The 23,994-nt window shown below is 41.6% G+C and overlaps 1 protein-coding gene across 1 annotated transcript; it reads right to left on the reverse strand.

Moving 5' to 3' along the window:
• Nucleotides 1-2,681: 2,681 nt before the first annotated feature.
• Nucleotides 2,682-18,383, reverse strand: LOC133108241 (sodium- and chloride-dependent GABA transporter 2-like). Its single transcript, XM_061217712.1, has 14 exons — nt 18,248-18,383; nt 17,009-17,143; nt 14,136-14,276; nt 12,164-12,254; nt 11,219-11,351; nt 10,499-10,633; nt 10,257-10,360; nt 8,780-8,904; nt 7,374-7,486; nt 6,890-7,027; nt 5,281-5,383; nt 4,116-4,216; nt 3,006-3,176; nt 2,682-2,795 (listed from the first exon to the last, which is right to left on the reverse strand). Exons 2-14 carry the CDS (start codon nt 17,070-17,072, stop codon nt 2,682-2,684), a joined length of 1,533 nt encoding a protein of 510 aa, XP_061073696.1. The 5' UTR covers nt 17,073-17,143; nt 18,248-18,383.
• Between the last annotated feature and the right edge of the window lie 5,611 nt (nt 18,384-23,994).

A 23,994-nucleotide genomic window follows, 5' to 3' on the forward strand; every position in this document is an offset into this window, starting at 1 on the left:
GCAGTTTTCTGCTTTAGCAGAATTTCAGCTACTGCATGAGGAACCAAAAATGGGCGATAAGCAACGATCGATGCAGAAGCCGTCACAGCAGAAGCAGCTGCTGGAATTGATCGCAGACAAGGGGGGAGACCCCTAGTGACAACACCAAGTCTCTGAAAATAATATGCGACAGGCCTGTTTCTATCACCATGTTTTTGCAGAAGAACAGCAGTCGTATAACCAGCCTTCTGATCCACAGTCAAAAGAAAAGGTTTGTTAATGTCAGGAAGGCCCAAAGTCGGGGCTGATGTCAGTTCTCGTTTTAATTTCTGAAAATACATGTCAGCAGTCTCTGTCCATGTAACCTTATCGTTAGCAGAGAGATTTAGGCCATGGGCCAAGTAGTCAGGGATCCACTGTTTACAATAAGAATTACATTTTGAGGCCTAGATAGATAATTTCAATCAGGCTGAACTGGAGTTTCATGTTTGACCTTGCAGCCCAGTTACTAGGAATTTTAGCAGCTTGTGTGAATCTTGAATTCGGAATGTCAACAACATACTGAATTAGTATTTGGAACTGTTTCGAATTGTCCTACAGAGCAGCAGAGAATACCTTTGTGGTAGTCCAGGTGTATCGTTTTGTCTTAAACGTAAAAGCAAACCAGTACTGGGAATCAATATCAACCGGCATACTGAAAGAAAAAACATTAGCAAGATCGATCACAGTGAAATGTTTTGCATTGCCCGGGACTTGGGCCAAACTAGTAGTTTAGGTTAGATACAACTGGAGCACAGTGTTTACAGCTCCTAAATCTTGCACAAAACACCAAGATCCATCATGCTTTTTTTTTTTTGGGTCTGACACATGCAAATACGTGTGAGTGTCACAAGACAATGCATGAAAGCTGTCAGAGAATCTGGAAACTGGTGTGCAGTAACACACAGAGAGGGAGAATAGTTAGTTCTCCTGTCTCTTCCCAGTCTGTTGTCCAAACATAATTTAACCCAGGGTCCTGTGTCCTCACATTTTTTGTTTGAGGCTTTACTTAGAGACACATGGGGTGCGCTTCCCAAAATGGTACAAAATGACTGTACAGACAATGCAAAAATCTTGTCCTACCAAAAACAGTGTCCACACATTCATCCATTATCGTAACCTGCTTATCCTGAACAGGGATGTAGGGGGACTGGAGCCTATCCCAGCATACATTGGGTGAAAGGCCCTGAACAGGTTGCCAGTCCATCGCAGGGCAGTTAGGAAGTTGTGATTGGCTTCTGTTTTTGTGTGTGTGTGTTACTTCACATGTGATTTCTTTTTGAGGTTATGGAATGTATGTTCCTTTTAGAGACTATTTTGTACTTCCTTGATGTAGTGTGACTGGCGTGTTTACTTTTTGGAACATTTATTTCTGTTGTTTGGAGCTTAAAAGAATGGTAATGTAATGTAAATAAATTTGTTATCCAATAAAAAATGCAGTCCTGGAAGTGTAAATTACTTCCTCAAGTCACAGAAATGCAGTGACTATTTTCCTGCTAAAACATCTTAATTTTAATTGATTAAAGTACATTTTTTAGAGGAAATATAGAGGAACAGCAGAAAGAGAAAACACTGAATATAATAATCATCTGTATTAATAACTCCTGCCTTGGAGTACCGGAATTAGGAAGGTGTGATTTTTTTAATCTTAAACTTGCAGAAGGAGTTTAAAGAGAAAGCAATGTACTTGCTTGCATCAGTTGCTTATAGCTGAGGAAAAAGCAAATATTGAATGCCACCATGTGTGCAGTGACTCAAGTGTCTTGAGGAAGTGAGGATTAATTAAAATGTGTTTAAATCAGCAATTCCTGAATCCAGCAGTTTCACCCTTGTTTAAATATCCAGCACTCTGAACACTGAACACAAGTGTGTCAACAGTTAAAACCTCACTTAACCAACATGTAAATATGTTTATTTGATTTAATTAAATCACCAAATTCAGTGGTAGGCAGAGCAACCTGTTGGATCAACCTTTATGAAAAAGCACCACTTGCAATCTGGTGAAAATCAAAAATTTATTTAGTTAGACAAGATATACACATCTAATCTTCAGATGTGTTGCATCTACCTGAAAGCAATGAAGGTTATAGACACAGAAAACAGCCACAAAGGAAATGTTTCCTCCCAAAGTCCTCAAGAAACCTGAAGACAGCCAAACATTCTAAAAGACCAGTGATGAAAATAAGAAAGCCAGACCAAGGTGCAGGACTTGGATGCTAACTTCCAAATCAAACCAAAAAGTAAAAAGCCAGGTCTGTTGCAAAGTTTGGGATCTTAAAACAGGATGTCAGCATTAGGTCTGCTTGGCCACCCCCACTGAGTCAGACACACACATGCAGGCAGGCGCACACACAGACACACATGCACACACACACACACACACGCACGGCCGACCCCGCCAGTTCTGTCTCTCCGTTTCTTATCTCTAAACCAGGCCTGGCTTTTGAAGTTCCATATTGCCCAATGGTGAATCAGGAATTAGTTCCCTCACAAATTAAAAAAAAAACCTGATGGCCTTCTAAAGCCATACCTGACAAAAACTATCTTCTAGATTACTAATATGATTTTCAAATGCACATATTTAACACTTCAATTTCCACTTTTAAAAAAGATGAAATTGTTGGTAAGCACCTCCTCCCCATGCTTTGTCTGCAAAGTATGAATTAGTTGGTCCTCAACTCTTCCAACTCTGTAGCAGAAACTGCATTCCCTCGATCTGTCATTTGCTTCCGGGTCAGGGGCAGGTCATCATCAGGGTGACACAGATGAGACAATCGCTGTCGGCAGAAAAATAATAACGGTATGGATCTTGATGAGCAACTGTTTTATAGAGATATGAAATGTAATCACTATATAAATAACAATGCCAAGGATCTATGAAATATGGAAAATTACGCAAAAAAGTATTTATAAAAGAGAAACCCCAGAGATATTGCTTGTATGACCCCTTTCACCACAGCTGTGGAGACAAGGGATCCAGGCCTCACCTGTCTGAGAGTGCCAGTGCTGATGGAGAGCTTGACCAGACTCCACCCCGGCACCAGCACAACAGAGGAGAGGGCCAGCAGCCAGCCCAGCACGTACGCCCAGTCTGGATACACATACCAGCGGTTAAAGGTCAGGGGCTGGTACTTCACCACAGAGAAGATGAAGGATCCCTAGGGGAGAGGAGGAAGAGTGGAACGTTTAATACATGTCACAAACGCCATACTGCCATTGTGAAGTAGAAGTGGAAATAACATGAAATTGTCTGTACAGAAGAATTCAGTTGTTAAAACTGGGTCACATTTCTTCAGCCAAAAAACTGTTGTTATGCATGGTTATCTGAGGTACTGTCACTTTCCTGTCAGCTTGAACCAGTCTGGTCATTTTCCTCTGACCTCACACAGTAACAAGGCATTTTCACCCACAGAACTGGCAGATTTGGTGTGTGCTGGTACTTAAATGTTTAAGTCACCAATCTGACATTAATATGCACACCTTGGGCCTCATTTATCAGTGTGCAAATGTATGTGTGATCGGAAACAAACCAACAAATTTCGCTGGATTTATCAAACAAGATTATAATCTCTCATGAGAGGAATAGCAGCAACAAACACCTTCAAACCACAACACTGTTTATCCCTCCCACTTCTCTGTAAATACGCTGACGTTGATACACCATTTGTTATGGCAATTAGAACCAATGAGCTTGAATTATTGTAGTACAAAATTTTGTATAGCTATGAATTTAAGGGCCATAAACACAGGCAGATGCTTTTTTCAATGATAGGAAGGGATTTAGAATGGTCTTGTAACAATGTTTTAACACAGACGTCTTACCTATGGTACCTTTAAACTTCAGCCAAAGAAATCTAGTTTTCCTCTGCACCAAACATCTTGCTTGTTACAGGCTACAAGTTCTGAAATTCTCATGAATTTGTATTCATTTTGACAAAGTTTTTTATTCAGTTATTTATGAAGTTAATTATTTCAGTTTTATTAAATCTGAAATGCAACATGCTTGAGTTGTGCAATGATGAGGTTGTCCTGTAATAAGTGAGTCAGGCAGATGCTCTGTCTCTGGACATCCCACAGTGGGGGTGAGTCAAACTCACCAGGGTCACCAGTGGGGTGAAGTAGAGCCAGCAGAGCTTAAAGATGAGGCTGGGCCGTTCCCCGGTCATGTCCTCGATCACATCCATCATGCGCTCCGCCCCTGCTCCAGGGCAAACAAGTGTAGTGTTGTGTATAAAGGGAACCTCAACTGAGGAACAAAATAAGCTGAAATACCAGGGAATGGAAAATTAAGAAAAAAAGTATTGATTACAATGACAAAATTGCATTTTGGGTTTAGTTATTCACATTGTTTTTGTAAGTAGAATGGTGCAGTGTATTATGGGATATCGGAATGTCTTCCCATTTGAAGGGGTTTTCCCTGTTCTTGGAATCCAGGAGTGATTTTCATGATCAGTAAGTCAGGTTAATGTATTTGCATTCAACTGGACAAATTAGTCATTGTTCTATTGCGTAAATAAACCCACAGCCTTTTTAAAGGGCGGCCTGTAGCGTAGTGGTTAAGGTGAATGACTGGGACCCGTGAGGTCGGTGGTTCGATCCTCGGAGTAGCCACGATAAGATCCGCACAGCCGTTGGGCCCTTGAGCAAGGCCCTTAACCCTGCATTGCACCAGGGGAGGATTGTCTCCTGCTTAGTCTAATCAACTGTACGTCGCTCTGGATAAGAGCGTCTGCCAAAATGCCATTAATGTAATGTAATGTAATGTAATGTAATGTAAACACAAACAACAAAAAATGTAAGTAACTTTGGAACCTGTGTCAATTCAGTGATACTCAACCAATCTCTTTTTCTCCAGTCAATGTTCCCTACAGAACCCTTGAGTTTTTCCTAAAAGGACAAATCCAGTTAAAAGGTAGTCTTTGAGCTTATGATTTTGAGTTGTTCTTATTGGCTATACTGCCAGACCAGAGCAACTTCATTTTTTTAAAGAAGGCTGTGTTTTTCTATGCCTCAATGAGAACAGATAATCTCATACTGTTTTGAATTAGTTTTATGTATAAAGTCATTTTCATTACCTCTTCTGTGCATTGCGAGTGCACTTTCATAACCCATAATTGTTGCCATTATTCTCTTTTTCTTTCCAGAGATTTGGATTGGAAAGGTTCAGTTTGTTGAAAGGTATAGTGTTTTGGGCAGTCATGTGTTAATACAGCCAACTATTTTCCAGCCAACTAAGTCCAGGCAGCAAAGTCCTGCACTCACCAAACAGCCAGCCCATGGCCAGAACTTCAAACACACACAGGAAGAACACACAGGCCCCATTACTGGCATAGTAGTCGAAGAGCTGGAACACATATATCCCCCCCTGGTGGACAGAATGGAAATGACAAGAGTAGATCCAGGAAAATAAGGTTTCGGAAGAGACTGACATGTTACATGTTATCATAACATATCATAACATAACTTATGTGCTTAAAGTAATAAACGGTTAATGTAATGGGGGCGACATGGCTCAGGCAGTAAGAGCAGTTGTCTGCCGGTTCGATCCCCCGCCCGGGCTGTGTCGAAGTGTCCCTGAGCAAGACACCTAACCCCCAAATGCTCCTGACGAGCTGGTCGGCGCCTTGCATGGCAGCCAATCGCAGTCAGCGTGTGAGTGTGTGTATGAATGGGTGAATGAGAAGCATCAATTGTACAGCGCTTTGGATAAAGGCGCCATATAAATGCCATTTATCATTTACCATGTAATAAAAACAGTTAATGTAATAACTTTGTCCTCTGCAAGTAGTTGGACAGAGACACATTTTTTGTAGTTTTGGCTCTGTACTCCAGCACATTGAATTTAAAATGAAACAATGACTAATGCAGCCAATTGTCTTACTTTTGGTCCTCTAACATTGCAGGGGCCTGTAATACCTACACTGTTCACCCACTGTGAATGTACAACCCCTCAAATTCAAATTCAAGAAACACCTCGCAAAGTAAACACAATTCGACTGTCAAACTTGGAAACAGCATGCTATGGGAAACAGACACAGCAGCGCCAAGAATAATTTCCACATCCAGATAGGGGAAACCTATCCCATACACTTAATCAAAGCTGATGGGAGTCTGAGCCAGTCTTAGCCACCAACAAAGGGCCTCAGTACTCCTAGATCCACACTAACTCAGCCTAATGTTCCTTCCTCCCAAAAGGAAGCTTTTATACAAGGCGGAAATAAACTATGTGGACAAAATAAATAAACTAACCTCACATAGTGCACAAATGAAAAATAAAAACAGATGTGAAATGGGGGAATTCAAAGAACACACAAGCCCCGATTCAACAAAACACAGGACTTAAATAGAAAGACACACAGCTGATCTGCATCAGAACACACGTGGAAGGCAACTGGAATCAGTCGTCAGCACGAGGGTATTGATTACCTGAGCGCCGCTCATTGCCAAAGTGAAATTGATTACCAAATTGTCTATGACAAGGGGGTATATGCCTATACCAATACTGTGTGCATATCTGTGTGTACATCTGAGTGAGTATATAATTGGCAGTAGACCAGATTCAAACCTTTGGAGTCAGAGGCCTTTACCAGTGCACCAACCTTGGCCACCACAGGAAAAATTGATGCTAATTAGATATTAAATCAAACACATATACATTAATATAGCATGTTGTCACATTAGCAGTTGAAGTTTTACATTATTCAAGCAAAAAGGTTGCAACCTCGTTTAATGTACTAAGTTATTACATTAACCAGCAAAAGTTATTATGTTAACCGTTCAATTTCATTAACTGTTGTTACAGGGCAACCTCTGCGTAAACTAAAAGTGTACATTGAAATGTATATCTTTCTCTCCCCAGCTGTTTTCTCACCTGTGTGACCATCACCAGCTGCAAGACAAAGCAGGTGAGGCAGAAGAGCAGGAGGAAGATCTCTCTGTTTCTGGCCTTACGTAGTACCTTGGGAAACAGGTCCGTCACAGATGTGATCAAGCCCTCCATCGCCACAAACTGACCAAAAGACAGACAGATGCCCAACGTTCACCAGAAAGAGGCAGAGGGAGGAAAGTAGGAAAGAAAAATAAAGCAATGGGAGAGAGAGAGAAAAAAAGATTTACACACGTTTAATTACCGTTTTCCTGCTTGCAAGAAACTATCCACAAATACATCTTTATGAACTATGAAATGTAATCCTGCTGTGCTCTCTGGTAACCCAGCTAACCCTGGCAAGCTCAGTACAGCTTTACTTGATGTTAAGCAAAAATCTAGAAGTAAACAGGGCCACAAACATTAGTAGTGGCAGCAGTATCAGACTCAGCAGCCAGAAGTGGTGACCAGCAGCCAGGAAACTGATTACCTGAGAGTCCAGGCCCAATAGGATGATCATGATGAAGAAGCAGGAGGCCCACATCTGAGGTAGGGGCATCATTGCTACTGCTTGGGGGTACGCAATGAATGCCAGACCAGGTCCTGGGAGCAGGGAATATTTTTAGAGCTGCAATGGAGCTTGGCTTTGTTTGTTTTGTTTGATGTATTGAGATCATGGCAACGACAATTCAACACTGTATTACTGTGTATTTCAGGCATACTTTTAACAAACGAGTGTTAATCATACTCATGTATGAATTTTACAAATTCGAAAAGTTACAACAGTGGATAACATTGGAGGGAAAGACAGGAGGGTAGTGAGTACGAAGGAATAGAACAGTTTCACTCCATATACTGTAGATGGCGCTAGTCTACCACAATCAGTCACTGAATAGCCCAAGGTCTGTGACGCTTGGAAGGCAACAGCCTTTAGAACTAAAGGACTAACAGAGGCAGATTAGCTAGCTCAGCAACATAGCAACAGATTTGATAAAAAATACTTATAGGGTTCAGTTTGCGGGAAGGAGGCAGGGTAATCTGAGGTTAAGCAGGCACACTCCTGGACTATGTTGTGAATTAGTCCAGGCTGTTAAAATGTGTGCTCTTTCCATAGTAGGCGGCTGAGACTGGGGAACCATGTCAGAAAGATAAAATAATAAAAAAGGAAAAAGGCCTGTGCAAAAGTTTGGGAGCCCTGTCAGTTATTATTTTGTAACCCCTCCTCGGGGAAATATAACAGCTTGTAAATGCTTCCTGTAGCCAACTAAGAGTCTTTTTCCCAATTCTTCCTGGCAGAACACCTCTAGTTCAGAAATATTCTTTGGCTTCCTTGCATGTACGGCATGTTTGAGATTTTCATTGTCAAGGATCACCAAAATATCCTACCATCTTCAGCTTAATTATAAACGTTTTTAGTTTTGATTCCCCCATGATGGGATTATAATTTTACATCTACATAGGGGCAGCCTGTACCTTAGTGGTTAAGGTAACATGACTGGGACCCGCAAGGTTGGTGGTTTGATCCCCGGTGTAGCCACAATAAGATCTGCACAGCTGTGGGGCCCTTGAGCAAGGCCCTTAACCCTGCATTGTCCCAAGGGAGGATTGTCTCCTGCTTAGTCTAATCAACTGTATGTCGCTCTGGATAAGAGCATCTGCCAAATGCCATTAATGTAATGTAACATTGCAATGACAGTTGTGTTGCATCTGCCTCACACGCTTGTAAATAAAAACTGCTCGCATATTTTAAGTGGAAATGAACCAATCCAATGCAACTCTCTTTCCTTTATGGTCTCTATAAAGGAAAATTGTCATTCCCCAATTGCATATTTCAGGGGAATATCAGTCGCAGGCTAATTTATCAGTGCACGCCAACAGTATAAAGAGCTTCAGTACCTGATTCTGCCACTGCCTCTATGGGGACACCCTGCTCATGTGCCATGAACCCCAGCACAGAAAAGACCACAAATCCTGCCACCAGGCTGGTCCCACTGTTCAGCAGACACAGCCATAAACTGTCCCTGTAGAAACCAGAAGTGACAATAATTTGCTGCCCATGTTTCATTGAAGGTGAAATTGCTGTTAAGTGGCGTCCAGGATAAGTGTGGGTATCTCAGCATTGCATTGGAAAAAGTGATAGATGAGCATCATGGATGAAATGTGTTCAGTCGGGAAACTTGCTGCAGAAGCAACTACAGTGTACATGTTTGCATATCGAGCCAATCACATGCATACAATACATCATGTTCTCATACCCAACCAATTGCATGCACACATAACTAATCACTTGTGAGCTCTAAATGGGTGGGGTACAAAACTGTCCTTTAAACTAATCATTGATCTCAACCCGTTTTCTTTCATTTTCATTGATTAACAAGAGTGCAAATGATAGGACTAATCAATCAGAAATTAACATGCATCGGAACACATACATTTAATTCAGAATTTAATATGAAGAAGCTGTCTGCTTGTCAATCAAAATAAACTAGTGAAAACAAGTTGCGATTGTCGTTTCCTAGACACGACAAATGACAAGATCAATGATTAGTTAAAAGGAAAATGTTGTGGCCCACCAATTTTGAACTCAGGAGACACCGTTGCTAATGGAGCACTTTTTTTAAACTGGCAATCATAGTCATAGCGCTGCTCATTGTCTGTGTAGCTCATTACATGCTTTGCTGCTGCTCACATATGTCAGGATTCAGGACAGGGAGAACCAAGAGCAGTCTCAGGGATGATGTGAAGAAGACCGGCTTTAATGACCAAGGGCAGTTCCGAAAGGTAATCCACAAACAGGCAATGGTTGTGATCCAAGCAGACAGGTACATATGAGGTAGACATAGCATAATCGGGAAACAGGAGAGTTCAAAAACCAGGACGCCCGAACAAGCGAAGGGACAAGAACAAAAACCAGGCATCAAAACCAGAAAATCCAAAAGCAGAACAGAGCAGAACTAGACAAAAAAACACACGTATGGTGTAGAGGAAGCTAGAACCTGGGCAGTGAACAGAATAACAGAAAGATGAACTAGCAACAAGAAACAGGAGAAAGGACAGGTTTAAATATACTACTAACAAGCACTAAATGAGAAACAGGAGGAATCAATGACAGGAGACAGGAAGGAAGTACATATAAGGAGTGGGGAGGCGGACTGGAGTTTGACACCCCTGGGTTAGTGCATGCTGGTGTGTGAATTACCTAAAGAATCCATTCACCGCCAAACAACTGGGCAAAGGCTACATGTGAAAACCTCTCTATTTCACTTGACAAAGTGTTCCATATTTATGGTTAAGAACCTGACCGTTTTCTTTCATTTTCATTGATTAACATGCGTTTCTGCCCTTGTGTACTCTGGGTAAGCTTGGGCCTTACTTGTAGCAGTTGTTGTGATAGGTGTTGTAGCTACCCAGCACAGTCAGAGTACCCACTCCAACACTGTAGGAGAAGAATATCTGAGCTCCTGCCTCCATCCACACCTGCAGTGACATCACAAACGTTTAACATATTGGATGTTGCTTAACAAATTCATTTGTTCCCTGGCTGGGTGAAATTAGGAAAGAGACATTTTACTGTGACAAGGTGATGGGGTGCAGCTGGTGTTATGGAGTACTTACCTGTGGGTCTGCCAGGCGGGAGGGGTCAGGGTACAGGTAGAACTCCACCCCCTGCAGAGCTCCAGGTAGAGTTAGCCCTCGTATCAACAACACCAAAAGCATCAGGTATGGGAAGGTAGCTGTGAAATAAACCACCTGGTGAGAGAGAGAGAAATTTATATGGATAAATATTGTAAGTGGGCGCAGCGGGTAGCACTGCCGCCTCACAGCAAGGAGTTTCTGGGTTCGGAACCCCGTTGGCTGAGGCCTCTCTGTGTGGAGTTTGCATGTCCTCCCTGTGTTTGCGTGGGTTTCCTCCGGGTACTCCGGTTTCCTCCCACAGTCCAAAGACATGCAGGTTAGGCTGATTAGAGAGTCTAAATTGCCCGTAGGTATGAGTGTGTGAGTGAATGGTGTGTGTGCCCTGCGATGGACTGGCGACCTGTCCAGGGTGTATTCCTGCCTTTCGCCCAATGGATGCTGGGATAGGCTCCAGCCCCCCTGTGACCCTGTTCAGGATAAGCGGGTTAGGATAATGAATGAATGAATAAATATTGTAAGTATGAAAAATACAAAATGTCAGTTTGGTTTACACTGTATGTCCCTGTTTGATTCTGTTAAATTCAAATTCTGCAGTGTCACTACATGTTGAGCCTTTTATTTAGTTGGTTTCAATCTTCTGATTGGTTGCCTGGGAAAGGACAATCTTTACTTATCTCTCTCAGTAAATCGGGGACAGACCTTGCCTGTAGACTTCACTCCCTTCCAGATGCAGAAGTAGCAGATGACCCACATAGTGATGAGGCACAGGAGCAGCTCCCACCTCACACTGCCCACCTCCTCAATGCCCCCCGAGATCAGCAGCACACGTCTCCTGGGAGGGGGGAAGAGAGGGAAAGAAAATGAGGTACAGAAAGCGAGGGAAGCAGAGAAAGACATTTTCAGCAGCTTTATTTATTTTAATAATCCATCCATCCATCCATTATCTTAACCCGCTTATCCTGAACAGGGCCGCAGGGGCAGCATACATTGGGCAAAAGGAATACACCCTGGACAGGTCCATCTCAGGGCACACACACCATTCACTCACACACTCACACACTCTCCAATCAGTCTAATCTGCATGTATTTGGACTGTGGGAGGAAACCGGAGTACCCGGAGGAAACCCATGCAAACACAGAGAAAACATGCAAACTCCACACAGAGAGGCCAACTGGAATTCGAAAGCTCCTTGCTGTGGGGTGGCAGTGCTACCCACTGCATCATCCGTGCCGCCCCTACTTTTATAATTCTTACATTTATTCCCATATAGGAACCATTGCACACCCTTTGCACCCTGGCCCTACCATGTCCATACATTTTTTTTTTCCACTTACGGATCTAACTCTTATGGTTCAGAAAATATTATTGCACAAGCATAAATGTGAAGAGGTGAAACTAGGCCAATGTGCTCCATCCGCACATACACTTGCAAACCCTTACACATCACCTAATTTATTTATCTTAGTAGACAATATTATCGAGAACAATGAATACAATTTACAGACATTTACACAACTGGATATTTACAGAAACAATTCAGGCTAACTACCTTAGATTTGAACCCACAATCTCTGGTTTCCCAGTTCTATAACCCAGAATGCTGTAGGAGGTGCAGCCCTACAGAAGTCAGTCTGCAGACTTACTCCCAAAACTCGATGGCTGCAGAAGATGAGTTGTTGGGCTGTTGGGTCCAGTTTGCAGTGAGGTTTTGATTGGAGAAGTCCACACAGTGATCTGAAGCACAGAGAGTAACCTTTCCTAAATCATCAAAACAGACTCAATGCTCACCACTACAGGCCATTTGAAGGTTCCATACTTGATCTCCCATACTGAAGTGTGGTTACAGTTAGCTATATTATGGGCTTTTTTTTAACTGGACATACCATTTAGTACCATGCTTTGACAGACATGCTTTTTTTTTCATACTACAATGGCTTGAGCACAAGGAAATTTATTTATTCCATGTATAAAAGATAAGAGTTACGAGGATAGACTTAGGATGCTTAATCTCTTTAAGTTTAGTAAAAGGAGGTTTAAGAGGGATTTGATTGAGGCTTTTAAATTCATTAAAGGGATTAACAAGGTGAATTATAGGGGATTTTTCTGGTTGAATTCAGTTAGCAGAACAAGGGGGCACAAATGGAAATTGGCAAAGATGAAATTCTGGGATTGAAATGAAATGAAATGTGGGATTTAGAGAAGTTTTCGGATGTCAGTTTTGAAGTGGAAATGAAAGCGCACGATTGTAAAGAGTGCTTTGTGCATTTAATAATTAATTCATTTATATTTTATTTTGATTTTGAGTGGCAAAATTATTTTAATAAGCAAATTGAATGTTAAATTATTCATATCATATAAAAACAGGATTCAACATGAAAATGGGTGATGTTTCATTGTGGTAAACCTGAGTAATTATCGGTTAAGTGGGGTTTAATATAAATTCCATAAAACACGTAAAAAGTTATAAATTAAAATGCCATAAATAGGGCATAGCCTGCTTAGGCCGTCTTGCCTCGATACATTACTTTAGCCCATTAGAAGATTTGGGGCATTGTGTAGCCTACTTCAGAAAAAGTGCATATTCAAATACCAAGTCAATTGGTAAGGCTCGCAGAAGAACCAACGAACACTAAAGGCTAGTTCTCGCTCAAACATCATGGTATAGAAGTGGCATGGCATGTTGGCGCTTCATTTGTTAATGAGTTTTGTTTTTTGCCTCGTGGTTAATTTCCGAGATTGACGTGAACTGTTCCCAATTGGAAGGTGCAGGGTAATTTGGCATTCCGAAATGACGTGAAGGCAGCATTATACTCTGTTTACATGACGTTTTAATGTATTGGTTCAATAGAAGATTAAAGCATGGCTTACTTTCAGAAAATGGTCAGGTGCTTTCCGTCCTCAGCTTCTTGTGGACTGGCACAGAATAGTGAAAATATATCGCTCCTTGATAATCCCAGACAGTCTCTCTATAATTATATAACTTTGCCTCCAGTTTTATCTAAAACCATTTTTGTTTGACCTGTTCCACATTTTACACTGTTTTATTCCAGTCCTATGTGGCGCATACATAGTTTATGTAGCCTATATAAACGTAGGTAGTATTCAACAACCACCTGTAAACTGGTATGCACTTGTGTTTTATTTTCCTTGGGGATGCCACTTAAATGTATCTGTCAGTAAATTAAAAAATTGTGATGTCTGTTCCCTTCTCTGTTGTTTCATGATGCCTTTAAAGGCAATTTTTTTATGTTCGGCCATTCCAACTCCCAGTAATTATAATGCGAGGGATTCTTGGGCCATAACAGGCATGCATTGTAATTACAATAATATGTTTCTCATGTTTCATTGATCTGAATTTGCCATACATTATTTTTTCCTGTCACTCTGAAGGACTGTGCGACTGTGGTACACAACAAAAATTGGGGTTATGAGTATTATAACCAGCTCAATGTAGCTTAGAGACAGACTTTGTACCTTTATCTACCATGGATTGTAGCTAAAGAATATGGTGCCTGTATTTGAGGTGTTATTGTAGCCAGCCTAGTGTAGCTCAGTGAAGGACTCTGCCTGTGGTCAGTGTGTTCTGCAGGAGTTATACCACATTTCATACTTTACCTGAGTTCCAGGTGTCAGAGCAGCTGGCCCAGGGCAGCTCAGAGCTGAAGGAGAAGTACAGGTAGAAGAGGGCCCAGGCCAGGATGATGATGTAACACATGCAATTGTAAAACTGGATCAGCTGACCTGCATAGCCAACCCCTGAAACACACATACATACACATACATTTAATTAGCAGTTGTGTAGTTTCTGGTTATGAATGCCTGCTGTTGTTTCTTCTCCAAAATTGCTCCCTATTTCCTATATACTCCCTGGTGTAAAATCTAGCTATGGCCACCTTGAAATACCAGCTACCAGCTGTTTCAAAACCTAGCTTGAGCTGTTTTTTTTTTGTTTTTTTTTCAGCAGGACACAATGTACCATAATGTCTAGCAAGCAACCATGGCTACTAGAAAGGTGAACGTTAACCATGATTAATGTTTACGAAGTTTTTTTACTTTAATATACATTAACAGTTCCTCCACTACAGTAAGTGGTTTGCTAGCTAGCCTCTTCTTATAGTTGACATGACTTACAATTTGCCATCTACCATGTCTATTGGCCAAAAGTTCAAATAGCAAAGTTCTAAGTGAACTGATTCTCGTTCTTAAGTGATAAAATGTGATTTAATATCAAAACCTCTGCAGGAGTCTTGATTTATGAACAAGCTAAATGGTATGTCAGTGGTTTTCTAGCGACTGTGTATGTGACTGATATGCCATGGTGACAATGCTGAATGACAATGTCATGCTGTCCGGATTAATTATTTGCAGTAGTGCAATATTTAGCACCCTGTATGGACATTCACTGAATAGGGATTATGGGTTTAGATGAGACGGGTGCGTGGGGGGTTGGACCTAAAATGCACGACTCAGACAAAAGGGATGTAATAAAGTCCCGTCAGGGCTTCATTCAGGAAATGTCCAGTGAGCAAAAAACAAGCAAAGTTCATACACGTGAAATCCAGCCAAAACCAAAGTACAGTACCGAGGGAGAAGGCAGTCTCGAAATCAGTAAACCATGAAAAAAGTCCAGTAACCAGGAAAGCTGTCAGCGGGGCAGAAGTGCAGGCGGGCGGTAGGCAGGCTCAGGGTCGATGATGGCACAAGAGCCAAGACCGAAGTCTGCTCCGCGGGGCAAAAGCACAAAGACAGCAGGCAAAGTCGTGGTACAGGCAGGCAATGGTCAACAAAACAGAAGTCAATAATATTTGGTCAATAAACAGGCTTTGATCATAGCAGGTAGACAATGGCTTGACAAAACCGCTCAAAAGTGCACTGACAAACAGGGGGCAACAATTTCGCAAAGACGTCATGGAACTGAGCTATATATGCAGGTGTAGACAGGTGTAGACAATTAGCTTGAGAGCTGCATGAGACTGGAAATCAGGTGTGGAGGATTGACAAGTTAACGAGATAATTAGTAATCATTAGGAATAAACCTATCCTAAATTAGTAAATGACATGCACAAGAAACTTAAGGTAACATGAACACATGGTTAGTATTGCCCAATCCTGATCTAAAGTTAGTAGATTAGTAAGAAGAGAAGGGAAATTGAAACAATTAGGGAAGCGTGAGCGACAGAAAGGGAGAGAGAGAAAAGGCATGAATGCAAGGTTTGCAGAAAGACACAAAAAAGTGTATGCTAATCAATGAACAGAACAACATAACATGAAACAACATAAATTGTGACATAACAAGTTTGCGAAATTGTGACATGAATAAACTATATAATGTGACATGACAAGACTAACAATTAAATCATAACAACTTAACATGAAACGTAACATGACATGAAAATAAAATGTAACAAGAAATAAAGCATAACAACATGGTGAGACTAGACTAACATAATACGTGACATGACAATAACGTAACTAAGGCAGTCACTAAACATGAAACATGACGTGACAAACATGAAACGTGACATGAGGATTAGTGAGCCATTTTGGACTCAGCTTTAGTATTTGTATTCCTGATAATAACACTGATGTCTTCTGCTTTGAGGGACTCTCTGAACAAGAGCATCTGAAAAATGCTGGTAAATTTTTCATGACTATTTTTCACGACTGATTATCCAACTTTTCCCTCAGAGCAGAGTTAAACTCTTGGCCTCAGAGAGCTAGATTCTGATATAGAAGCAAAATGGCAATGACAGTCATTGTAAATAAATTTTCCCAGATGAACTTTGGTTTGGGAAAATATTCTATCCCCCCTCCTGCATAGACACTGAGTGCTGTCCAAATATTTAATCAGCCAATCATGTGGCAGCAACTAAGTGCATAAAAGCATGCAGACGTGGTCAAGAGGTTTCCCCGTTTTAAATTGCTCACAGAGTGTAGACGTTGCGGCAAATTATGAGCTGCCCTGCAAGGATGCTGGACACCCAGAAACAGAAATTGGCCTGATCCACATTGGGCTATTCCACACACTTAAAATAGTGCCGGCCTGTAGCGTAGTGGTTTAGGTACAGGTCTCCTGCTTAGTCTAATCAACCGTTCTGGATAAGAGCGTCTGCCAAATGCCAATAATGTAATGTAATGTAACACGATGAGCCCATCCAGCAGCCTAGAGTCACAATTAATAACTACTCTGCATTCATTCAACAGTGCCCTTCAGAATTGTTTTTGGTATTTTATTTTAGGCCAACGCAGTTTGCATATAATACCCAGTGAGGTTTGCATGTGAGAACCATTCAAATGAACCCCTACCCACAATGGGAGATTTCAAATGAACCCCTAGCCACACTGGGGGAGCCCCCCCTAAGAGCTGGGCATTTAATCACAGGCTTGTAGCTGGTGAACTTGCCTCTTCTCTCCATTGCTCCCTGTCGGTAAAGCCAAAGTGATCTCAGTTGTTATCCATTTGCCCACAGAGGTTTCTGGCCTCTCACCCTCAGCCAATGGGCACAGCTTCCTCCAGCAGGTGATGGCCCCCTCCTGGGTGTACTGCCCCATGGCAGTCTCCAGCAGGAACAGGGGTATCCCACAGGTCACCGCAAAAACCAGATATGGCACAAGGAACGCTCCTGCAGATACACCCACAATCAAAGGTAACATTTGAGATAAGATCTCACAACAGGTATTTGACCAAAACCAGAGATTGAGTGTGAGTGTCTGTTTCGCTCAGGTTGGGAGCCTTCCATAATGCACTCCCCGTGTCTGCGTGGGTTTCCTCCCACAGTCCAAAGACATGCAGGTTAGACTGATTGGAGAGTCTAAATTGCCCATCGGTATGAGTGTGTGAGTGAATGGTGTGTGTGCCCTGCGATGGACTGGCGACCTGTCCAGGGTGTATTCCTGCCTTTCGCCCAATGTATGCTGGGATAGGCTCCAGCCCCCTGCGACCCTGTTCAGGATAAGCGGGTTAGGATAATGAATGAATGAATGACTGTCTGTCTAACTAATTAACTAACAGTCACTTTTTTGGGTCATTTAGATTTTAGCACGTAACTAACTTACTAACATTATCTCCCGTTTTAATTCTGCTCTGTAACTCCGCCTCTCTATTCTATCCCTGATTAGTTGCTTAGTTTCAGCAAAGTGTTGGCACCAGCCTCTCACTATCACGTCTCCTAACTCTATGCAAATGTCCACTCCCTAATCCAGAGCCGTCTGTATTACGAGTTTGTCTGTGTACCCAGTTCGCATTTTTGTTTCCCCCTTGTTATTGTATCATTACCCTATTATGTTCTACGACAATCCTTTGCCTATTTTTTCAAGTTTGCCTAGCCCCTTTGATTTGTTTCCACTTCTGTTTATTAGGTTTTGGATTTGATTCTTCTGCTTTCATCAACTTTGATTTTGCCTAGCCCTTCTGTACCTCTGCCTTCTGATTTTCAGGATTTTTGACCCCTGCATTTTCTTCGACTTTTGCATCTCGTTTTGGCATTGTTGTCTTGTGATCTCTTGGCTTTGGACTTGGACTGTAACAAATACAACGTTTTAGGAATATCCCCTGGTCTGCGCTTGGGTCTTCAGCACCGTACATAATAATTATACCATTCAGAATCACTATGTTCATAACAAATCCTTACTCACGCTCCTTCAAATTCATTGACCCACTTTTATTCATACTTATTCACTTTCCTGATCATTTACACTCCTACTCACTCATTTATATTCCCACTCACCGCCGCCATTCTTGTAGCAGAGGTATGGAAACCTCCACACGTTTCCCAGCCCCACAATGTTCCCTGCCACTGCCAGGAGGAACTCCACCTTACTCCCCCATTGCCCCCTCTCCTCCAATGGCCTTTTTGCGGTCTCCCTCTCCGTCTTCATCCCTCCTGCTGTCCGTTCTACACTCTCTGACCTTATTCTCTGTCTAGACACAGCAACGTAGCAGGCTGATGTACCTGCAAACTGGGAGACACCTCCTTACATGTGCAAAATTTGTTTCTGTGATACTGGGCCAATTAGGGACAAGTTACCACTTTCAACATTTTTTGTACTGTGTAATACTGAAATTTGCATGTTCTGCCATGCAAATTCCTTAATTTCTGTGAAAGTGCTTGAATCTACAGTTGAGTGTGTTTCGCAGAAATGTCACGTACTGGCAATCTAAAACTGCTGACTCGCAAATGACAGAATAGGTAGTTTTGTTAGTCGTACGGTCCAAGGTCAATAGCCAGGAAACAGCAGCAACAAGGATAAGGCAGTTTGTGATGATACTGTAGGACAGGTGATGGGCAATGAGGACAATGGAGCTCAGAGTGAGCGGGGTTCGATACCAGGGAAGCAGTCCAATGAGGCAAGTCCTGCACTCACCAAACAGCCAGCTCATGGCCAGAACCTTGAACACACACATGAAGAACATACAGGCCCCATTACAGGCATAGTAGTCCAGGAGCTGGAACACATACATCCCCCCCTGGTGGACAGAATGGGAAAGGACAGGAATAGATATTATTTGGAAAAAAAGGTCAAGGTGAGACCAGAGATGGAATATGGAGATATGCTGCCAAAATAACACTAACAACAACACTGGGTTACACAGAGCAGAATGAGTCAATGGCAGCTTTCCATAAAAACAGCTTTATTTTTGAATATACAGAATGAAACATATCTGTATGTTTACACTAGGACTCGGAACTGTACTGTCCTCTCAGGTCCTCTTCGCACTTATACCTGTGTTTGATTTGCACTTCGTTGTACGTCGCTCTGAATAAGAGCGCCTGCTAAATGCCATGTAATGTAATGTAATGTAATGAGAAAATTCACAGACATTGGTCAAAGTATAGCACTCCACTATTTCTTAATTCCTCTGCAGTCAATGGAGGTGGCACGGCTTTCTCTGGGCTTTTTTGCGGCCTCTCTCTATGGGCTTTGGTGAAACAGGGGAGATCTGTGCTTTGTATGAGAATTTTTGGTAGAAATGAGTCCCATATATGGGAAAATTAATAGTATGTACCGAAATGTATTTCTATCTCTCCCCAGCTATCTTCTCACCTGTGTGACCATCACCAGATTACATAAGAAGCAGGTGAGGCAGAAGAGCAGGATGAAAATCTCTCTGCGCCCAGCCCTCCGTAGTACTTTGGGAAACAGGTCCGTCACAGACGTCATCACCACTTCCATCTCCACAAACTGAACAACAAACAGACAGCAGAAGGTTCAACACAGAGAAGCAGAGAAAGAGATAGGGAGGTAAAGAAAGGAGAAAAAAAGAAAAGAGAGAAAGATGATTGACAGACACCAATGTTTACTCTTTTCCTGAAACTATCATTTTTTATTAATTATGAAATGTTCTCCAGTTAGTTGGGCAAGTAATGTTGCTGTGCTCTCTGGTAACCCAGCATGATGCCTTGCTAGCTCAGCACAGCTTTCCTTCATGTTGAGCAAGAACCAAACTGGAAGGATCTAGAAGTAAACAAGGGCCACAGGCAGTTGTAGTGGCAGCAGTATCACAGACTCAGCAGCCAGGAGTGGCGAGCCACTGCCAGGAAGCTGATCACCTGAGTATTATTTTCGCCAAATATGCGGTTTGTGATATCAGATTGTGGTATCTCACCTCGACCCACTATGCCTTCTTTGGCATGTCATGTTTTAATATCTTTGTCAGGGTGCCTTAAATTACTTTGCAATCAGTGTTGATTTGCCGTAGGGACAATCACATTACTGGTGTAATTCACTATTTTCTCTTTTTCACTATTTTCAATAAAAGTGCACCAACAAGCAAAACGCACCAACACGAAAACAACAACAACAACAACAACAACAACAAAACTATGAAGCGGTCCCACAGCTTCACAGCAAACAAAATGGAGATATTGTTAGAGGACATGGCATGGAAATTGTTTTTTAGGACTATGGTGTCCAACAAAATAAAGAAAAAACTATGGTTAAACATCACTCCAGCCCACATAGAAATCGTCAGTTTATAAATATCATTTAAAAGGCAATGAGGCAACATGTTCAATAAAATGCGACATGCATCCTTCATAATGTACACTTTTATTCTTTGCATAAAAACAGTCCAATTATTGTGGTATTTTACAAATATTATTCGCCAACTACAACTGTAGTATTATTAGTGTACCTATTGCTTAACAGATTGAGATGTAACTAAGAGCAACAGCTGATTTGAGAGGCTTGCGGTCGTAACAGAGGTGGCCACTAGCAGAGTGAGCTGAAAACATCGATAAGGTATAGGTAAGTGTGGTCCAGACCAACCTTACGAAAGTAAGACGTACAGAAGGTATACTTAGCTAAGACCATTTCGGGAAACACGCTGAAACGTTAAGGTACAGCTTAAGGTACAACTCATGAACGACGTATCGTTAGGAAGGCTTTGGGAAATGCAGCCCTGACAATTTTCCTGCCCTTGTGTACTCTGGGTAAGCTTGGGCCTTACTTGTAGCAGTTGTTGTTATAGGTGTTGTAGCTACCCAGGACAGTCAGAGTACCTAATCCAACACTGTAGGAGAAGAAAATCTGAGCTCCTGCCTCCATCCACACCTGCAGTGACATCACAAAAATTTCCCTCGGGATGAATAAAGTATCTATCTATCTATCTATCTATCTATCTGTCAAACCTTGAACACATTGGGTGTTGCTTAACAAATTAATTTGCTCCCTGGCTGGGGGAAATTAGGAAAGAGATATTTTACTGTGACAAGGGGTGCAGTGATGGGGTGCAGCTGATGTTATGGAGGACTTACCTCTTCCAATCTTCAAGCGCAAACTGAAGACGCACCTCTTCAAGCAGCACCTCTCCCCGTCCCTCCCTACCTCCCTGTGAACCTTAATTGTTGTCTTTCTGTGATGTACATTTTTGTGTATCAGTATTTTTAGTTTGGCTCGGTAAGCAGTGTTAAGGGTAAGCTAGTTAAGTGGTTTGGTCATACTTTTGCGTTTGTTTGTTTGTTTGTTAAAAAGAAAATCAAATCAAATAGTCCTTAGCTTTGTTGTGCAGGTAGCAGTTGAAATTGTACTTCCCTCTAGCATCTTTCAGCGCACTTATCCCTGATTATGGGTATGCACTTTGTTGTACGTCGCTCTGGATAAGAGCGTCTGCCAAATGCCATTAATGTAATGTAATGTAATCCAGTTAATCGATTAACCCTGCCCATCCCTACGAGTGTTCTTTGTCTGTTTGACAGTTGAATAGGTTTTTCCAAATAAGTACTCCTTAGTTATACAATACAGATGGTATTTTGTGGTCAACAAAAATGGGAGATTTTATTTTAATGCAATCAACAAAATGTTTTTTAGCCAAGCCTAAGAAACTATATATAGGATGTATACTCTATGTATGGAAATCTACAAAAGACAAAAGACTGAGAAGCACAGGCTGCAAGCCCTTTTATAGAGTATAGGCACCAAGTAGCCTCCTCTAAACTGTAGCTATGGTCATGAACATACTGCGTTTAGTTCTGTGATTAATGCCTGTAATTAACTAAGTACAATGTTAATGAGACACACAAACACACGTTATACACAAGATGACACTCAGCTATCCCCTCGGTGGCTAGCTAGCTTGCTTTTTCCATTAGCTACAGCATTTTCATTTGCAAAAATTACATTTGGAGAATTTGCCAATGCTCTCCTTTTGTGAGACAGATGTTAGAGATTCTTCAACAGATATTAGCAGACTGTTTATTTTTTCTTTGCTCCTGTTCCTTTCACCCCATTATGAGGAGGACTAGAGGTGATCCACTTCCAGCGTAAAGTTTGCATAGAAATGGGATGCAGTTGAAATTGTACTTCCCTCTAGGGTCTTTCAGCGAACTTATCCCTGGTTATGGGTATGCACTTTTTTGTACGTCGCTCTGGATAAGAGCGTCTGCCAAATGCCAATAATGTAATGTAATGTAATGGATGAACTGTGACTGCAGTTCCAGCAGATGTTTTTCATTTATCGATAAAATGTAATGATCATCAGGGAGCAACCGGTAGCCTTGTGGATAAGGGACAATACTGAGACCTAGAAGGTTGGTGGTTCAAGCCCCGGTGTAGCCACAGTAAGATCCACACAGCTGCTGGGCCCATGAACAAGACCTTAATGCTGGACATAAAACACTATGCGCCTCTGATTATGTTCTCTGTCTAGACACAGTGAGCTGAGATCAAACAGAGGCTCATGTTTTACTGTAACTGCTGACTGACAGACAACTCCTTATATGTGCACAGTGTACCTGAGATACGTATATATGTATAAAACATTAAGTATAAAAGTGAACTAATCATAAACTTTATTTTCACACATTTTTTAGACTGTGGAAAGGCTACATACGGAAACATTCACGTTCAACCATCCACACATGCAATACAATTAATGACAACTGAGTTTTCATGCATCTTTATTAATCAGGTTCCTATTATAACGGAAATGTGATAGGGGGTTTTAGATATTTTTAAATCTCTGGATAAAAAACCCCTCTCACCAAGAACCTTGATAAAGGTTGCTTTGCATACTTTGACCTTCCTTTCACCTGGTTAATACGGAATACTTCCCATGGATTTTTCTGTTCTTCCTTGCTTCTTCATCTTTGTCAGGAATTTGACATTGTTTGGGTTGATTGCCTCTCACAGTGTATGGACACTGTACAGCCTATGTATAGGTATCTTGCTGACCCCCAAATCTCACAATCTCTTCAGTTTTCTTCAGTCATGGTACTCTACCAACCTTCCTTGCTTCCTTTGGAGAGGTGACATTATCCTATCCTCCAAACTGTCAATAATGTTCATTATTTGCTTGAATGTCGGCAGTGCAGATATAGCCTATCACAATATGCAATAAAATGAAAGTGCTGTTTATTGTGGTTTGCAATAACAAACTGTATTCTGTGCAGTGACTGTGGAACATCGTTCATATACTCCATGTTATTTATTTGGAGCTAGATAGCTCCATGAATTGTGGATGTTTCTACACTGTTTGACAATTTTGGACGATTTGGTGTGCTGTTTATTTTGTTTTGCAATTAAATTCTTCAAATATTTAAGTGTCCTTCTGTTTTATAAACTTACTTCATACATCAGTTTACTTGTGAAATACGTTTTTGACCCAACCCTCCTCCTCCTTTTGTTACAGCACACTAAGGACGTAGTACACTACTCACCATCCTGCTGCAGGATTCTGATCAGCTGTTGATAATGTTGATGAGTCGGCTGGGCTGAGGATCCCGTTTGTGATACAAATTGTTGCTGCCCTTAAGCTGGGTATACACACTGTGATTTCTGCCACGATTCTGCAGTCGGGGGCACTGGTCATTTATAAAAGTTTGGTGCATTGCCTCCTTAGACTAAGCTTATTCAAATAATTATTCAGAATTAGATACGTTCCAATATGGCTTAATAAAAGGCCAATGCAAATTGCCTCATGACATAAATGCAAATAACTTAAAAGATGGAAATAAAAGATGGAATTCTCACAAAA

The sequence above is a fragment of the Conger conger genome, chromosome 13 (genome assembly GCF_963514075.1).
Source record: "Conger conger chromosome 13, fConCon1.1, whole genome shotgun sequence".
Classification (NCBI taxonomy): Eukaryota; Metazoa; Chordata; class Actinopteri; order Anguilliformes; family Congridae; genus Conger; species Conger conger.

Excerpts from the sequence above, each read along its gene's own strand:
- LOC133108241 (XM_061217712.1), bottom strand. The coding sequence starts at position 17,072 with ATGGGGCAGTACACCCAGGAGGGGGCCATCACCTGCTGGAGGAAGCTG. Across the intron at positions 10,634-11,218 it reads GAGTGAAGTCTACAGGCAAG|GTGGTTTATTTCACAGCTAC; the intron begins GTCTGTCCCCGA and ends CTCTCTCACCAG. Across the intron at positions 3,177-4,115 it reads TCACCCCACTGGTGACCCTG|GGATCCTTCATCTTCTCTGT; the intron begins GTGAGTTTGACT and ends CCTCTCCCCTAG.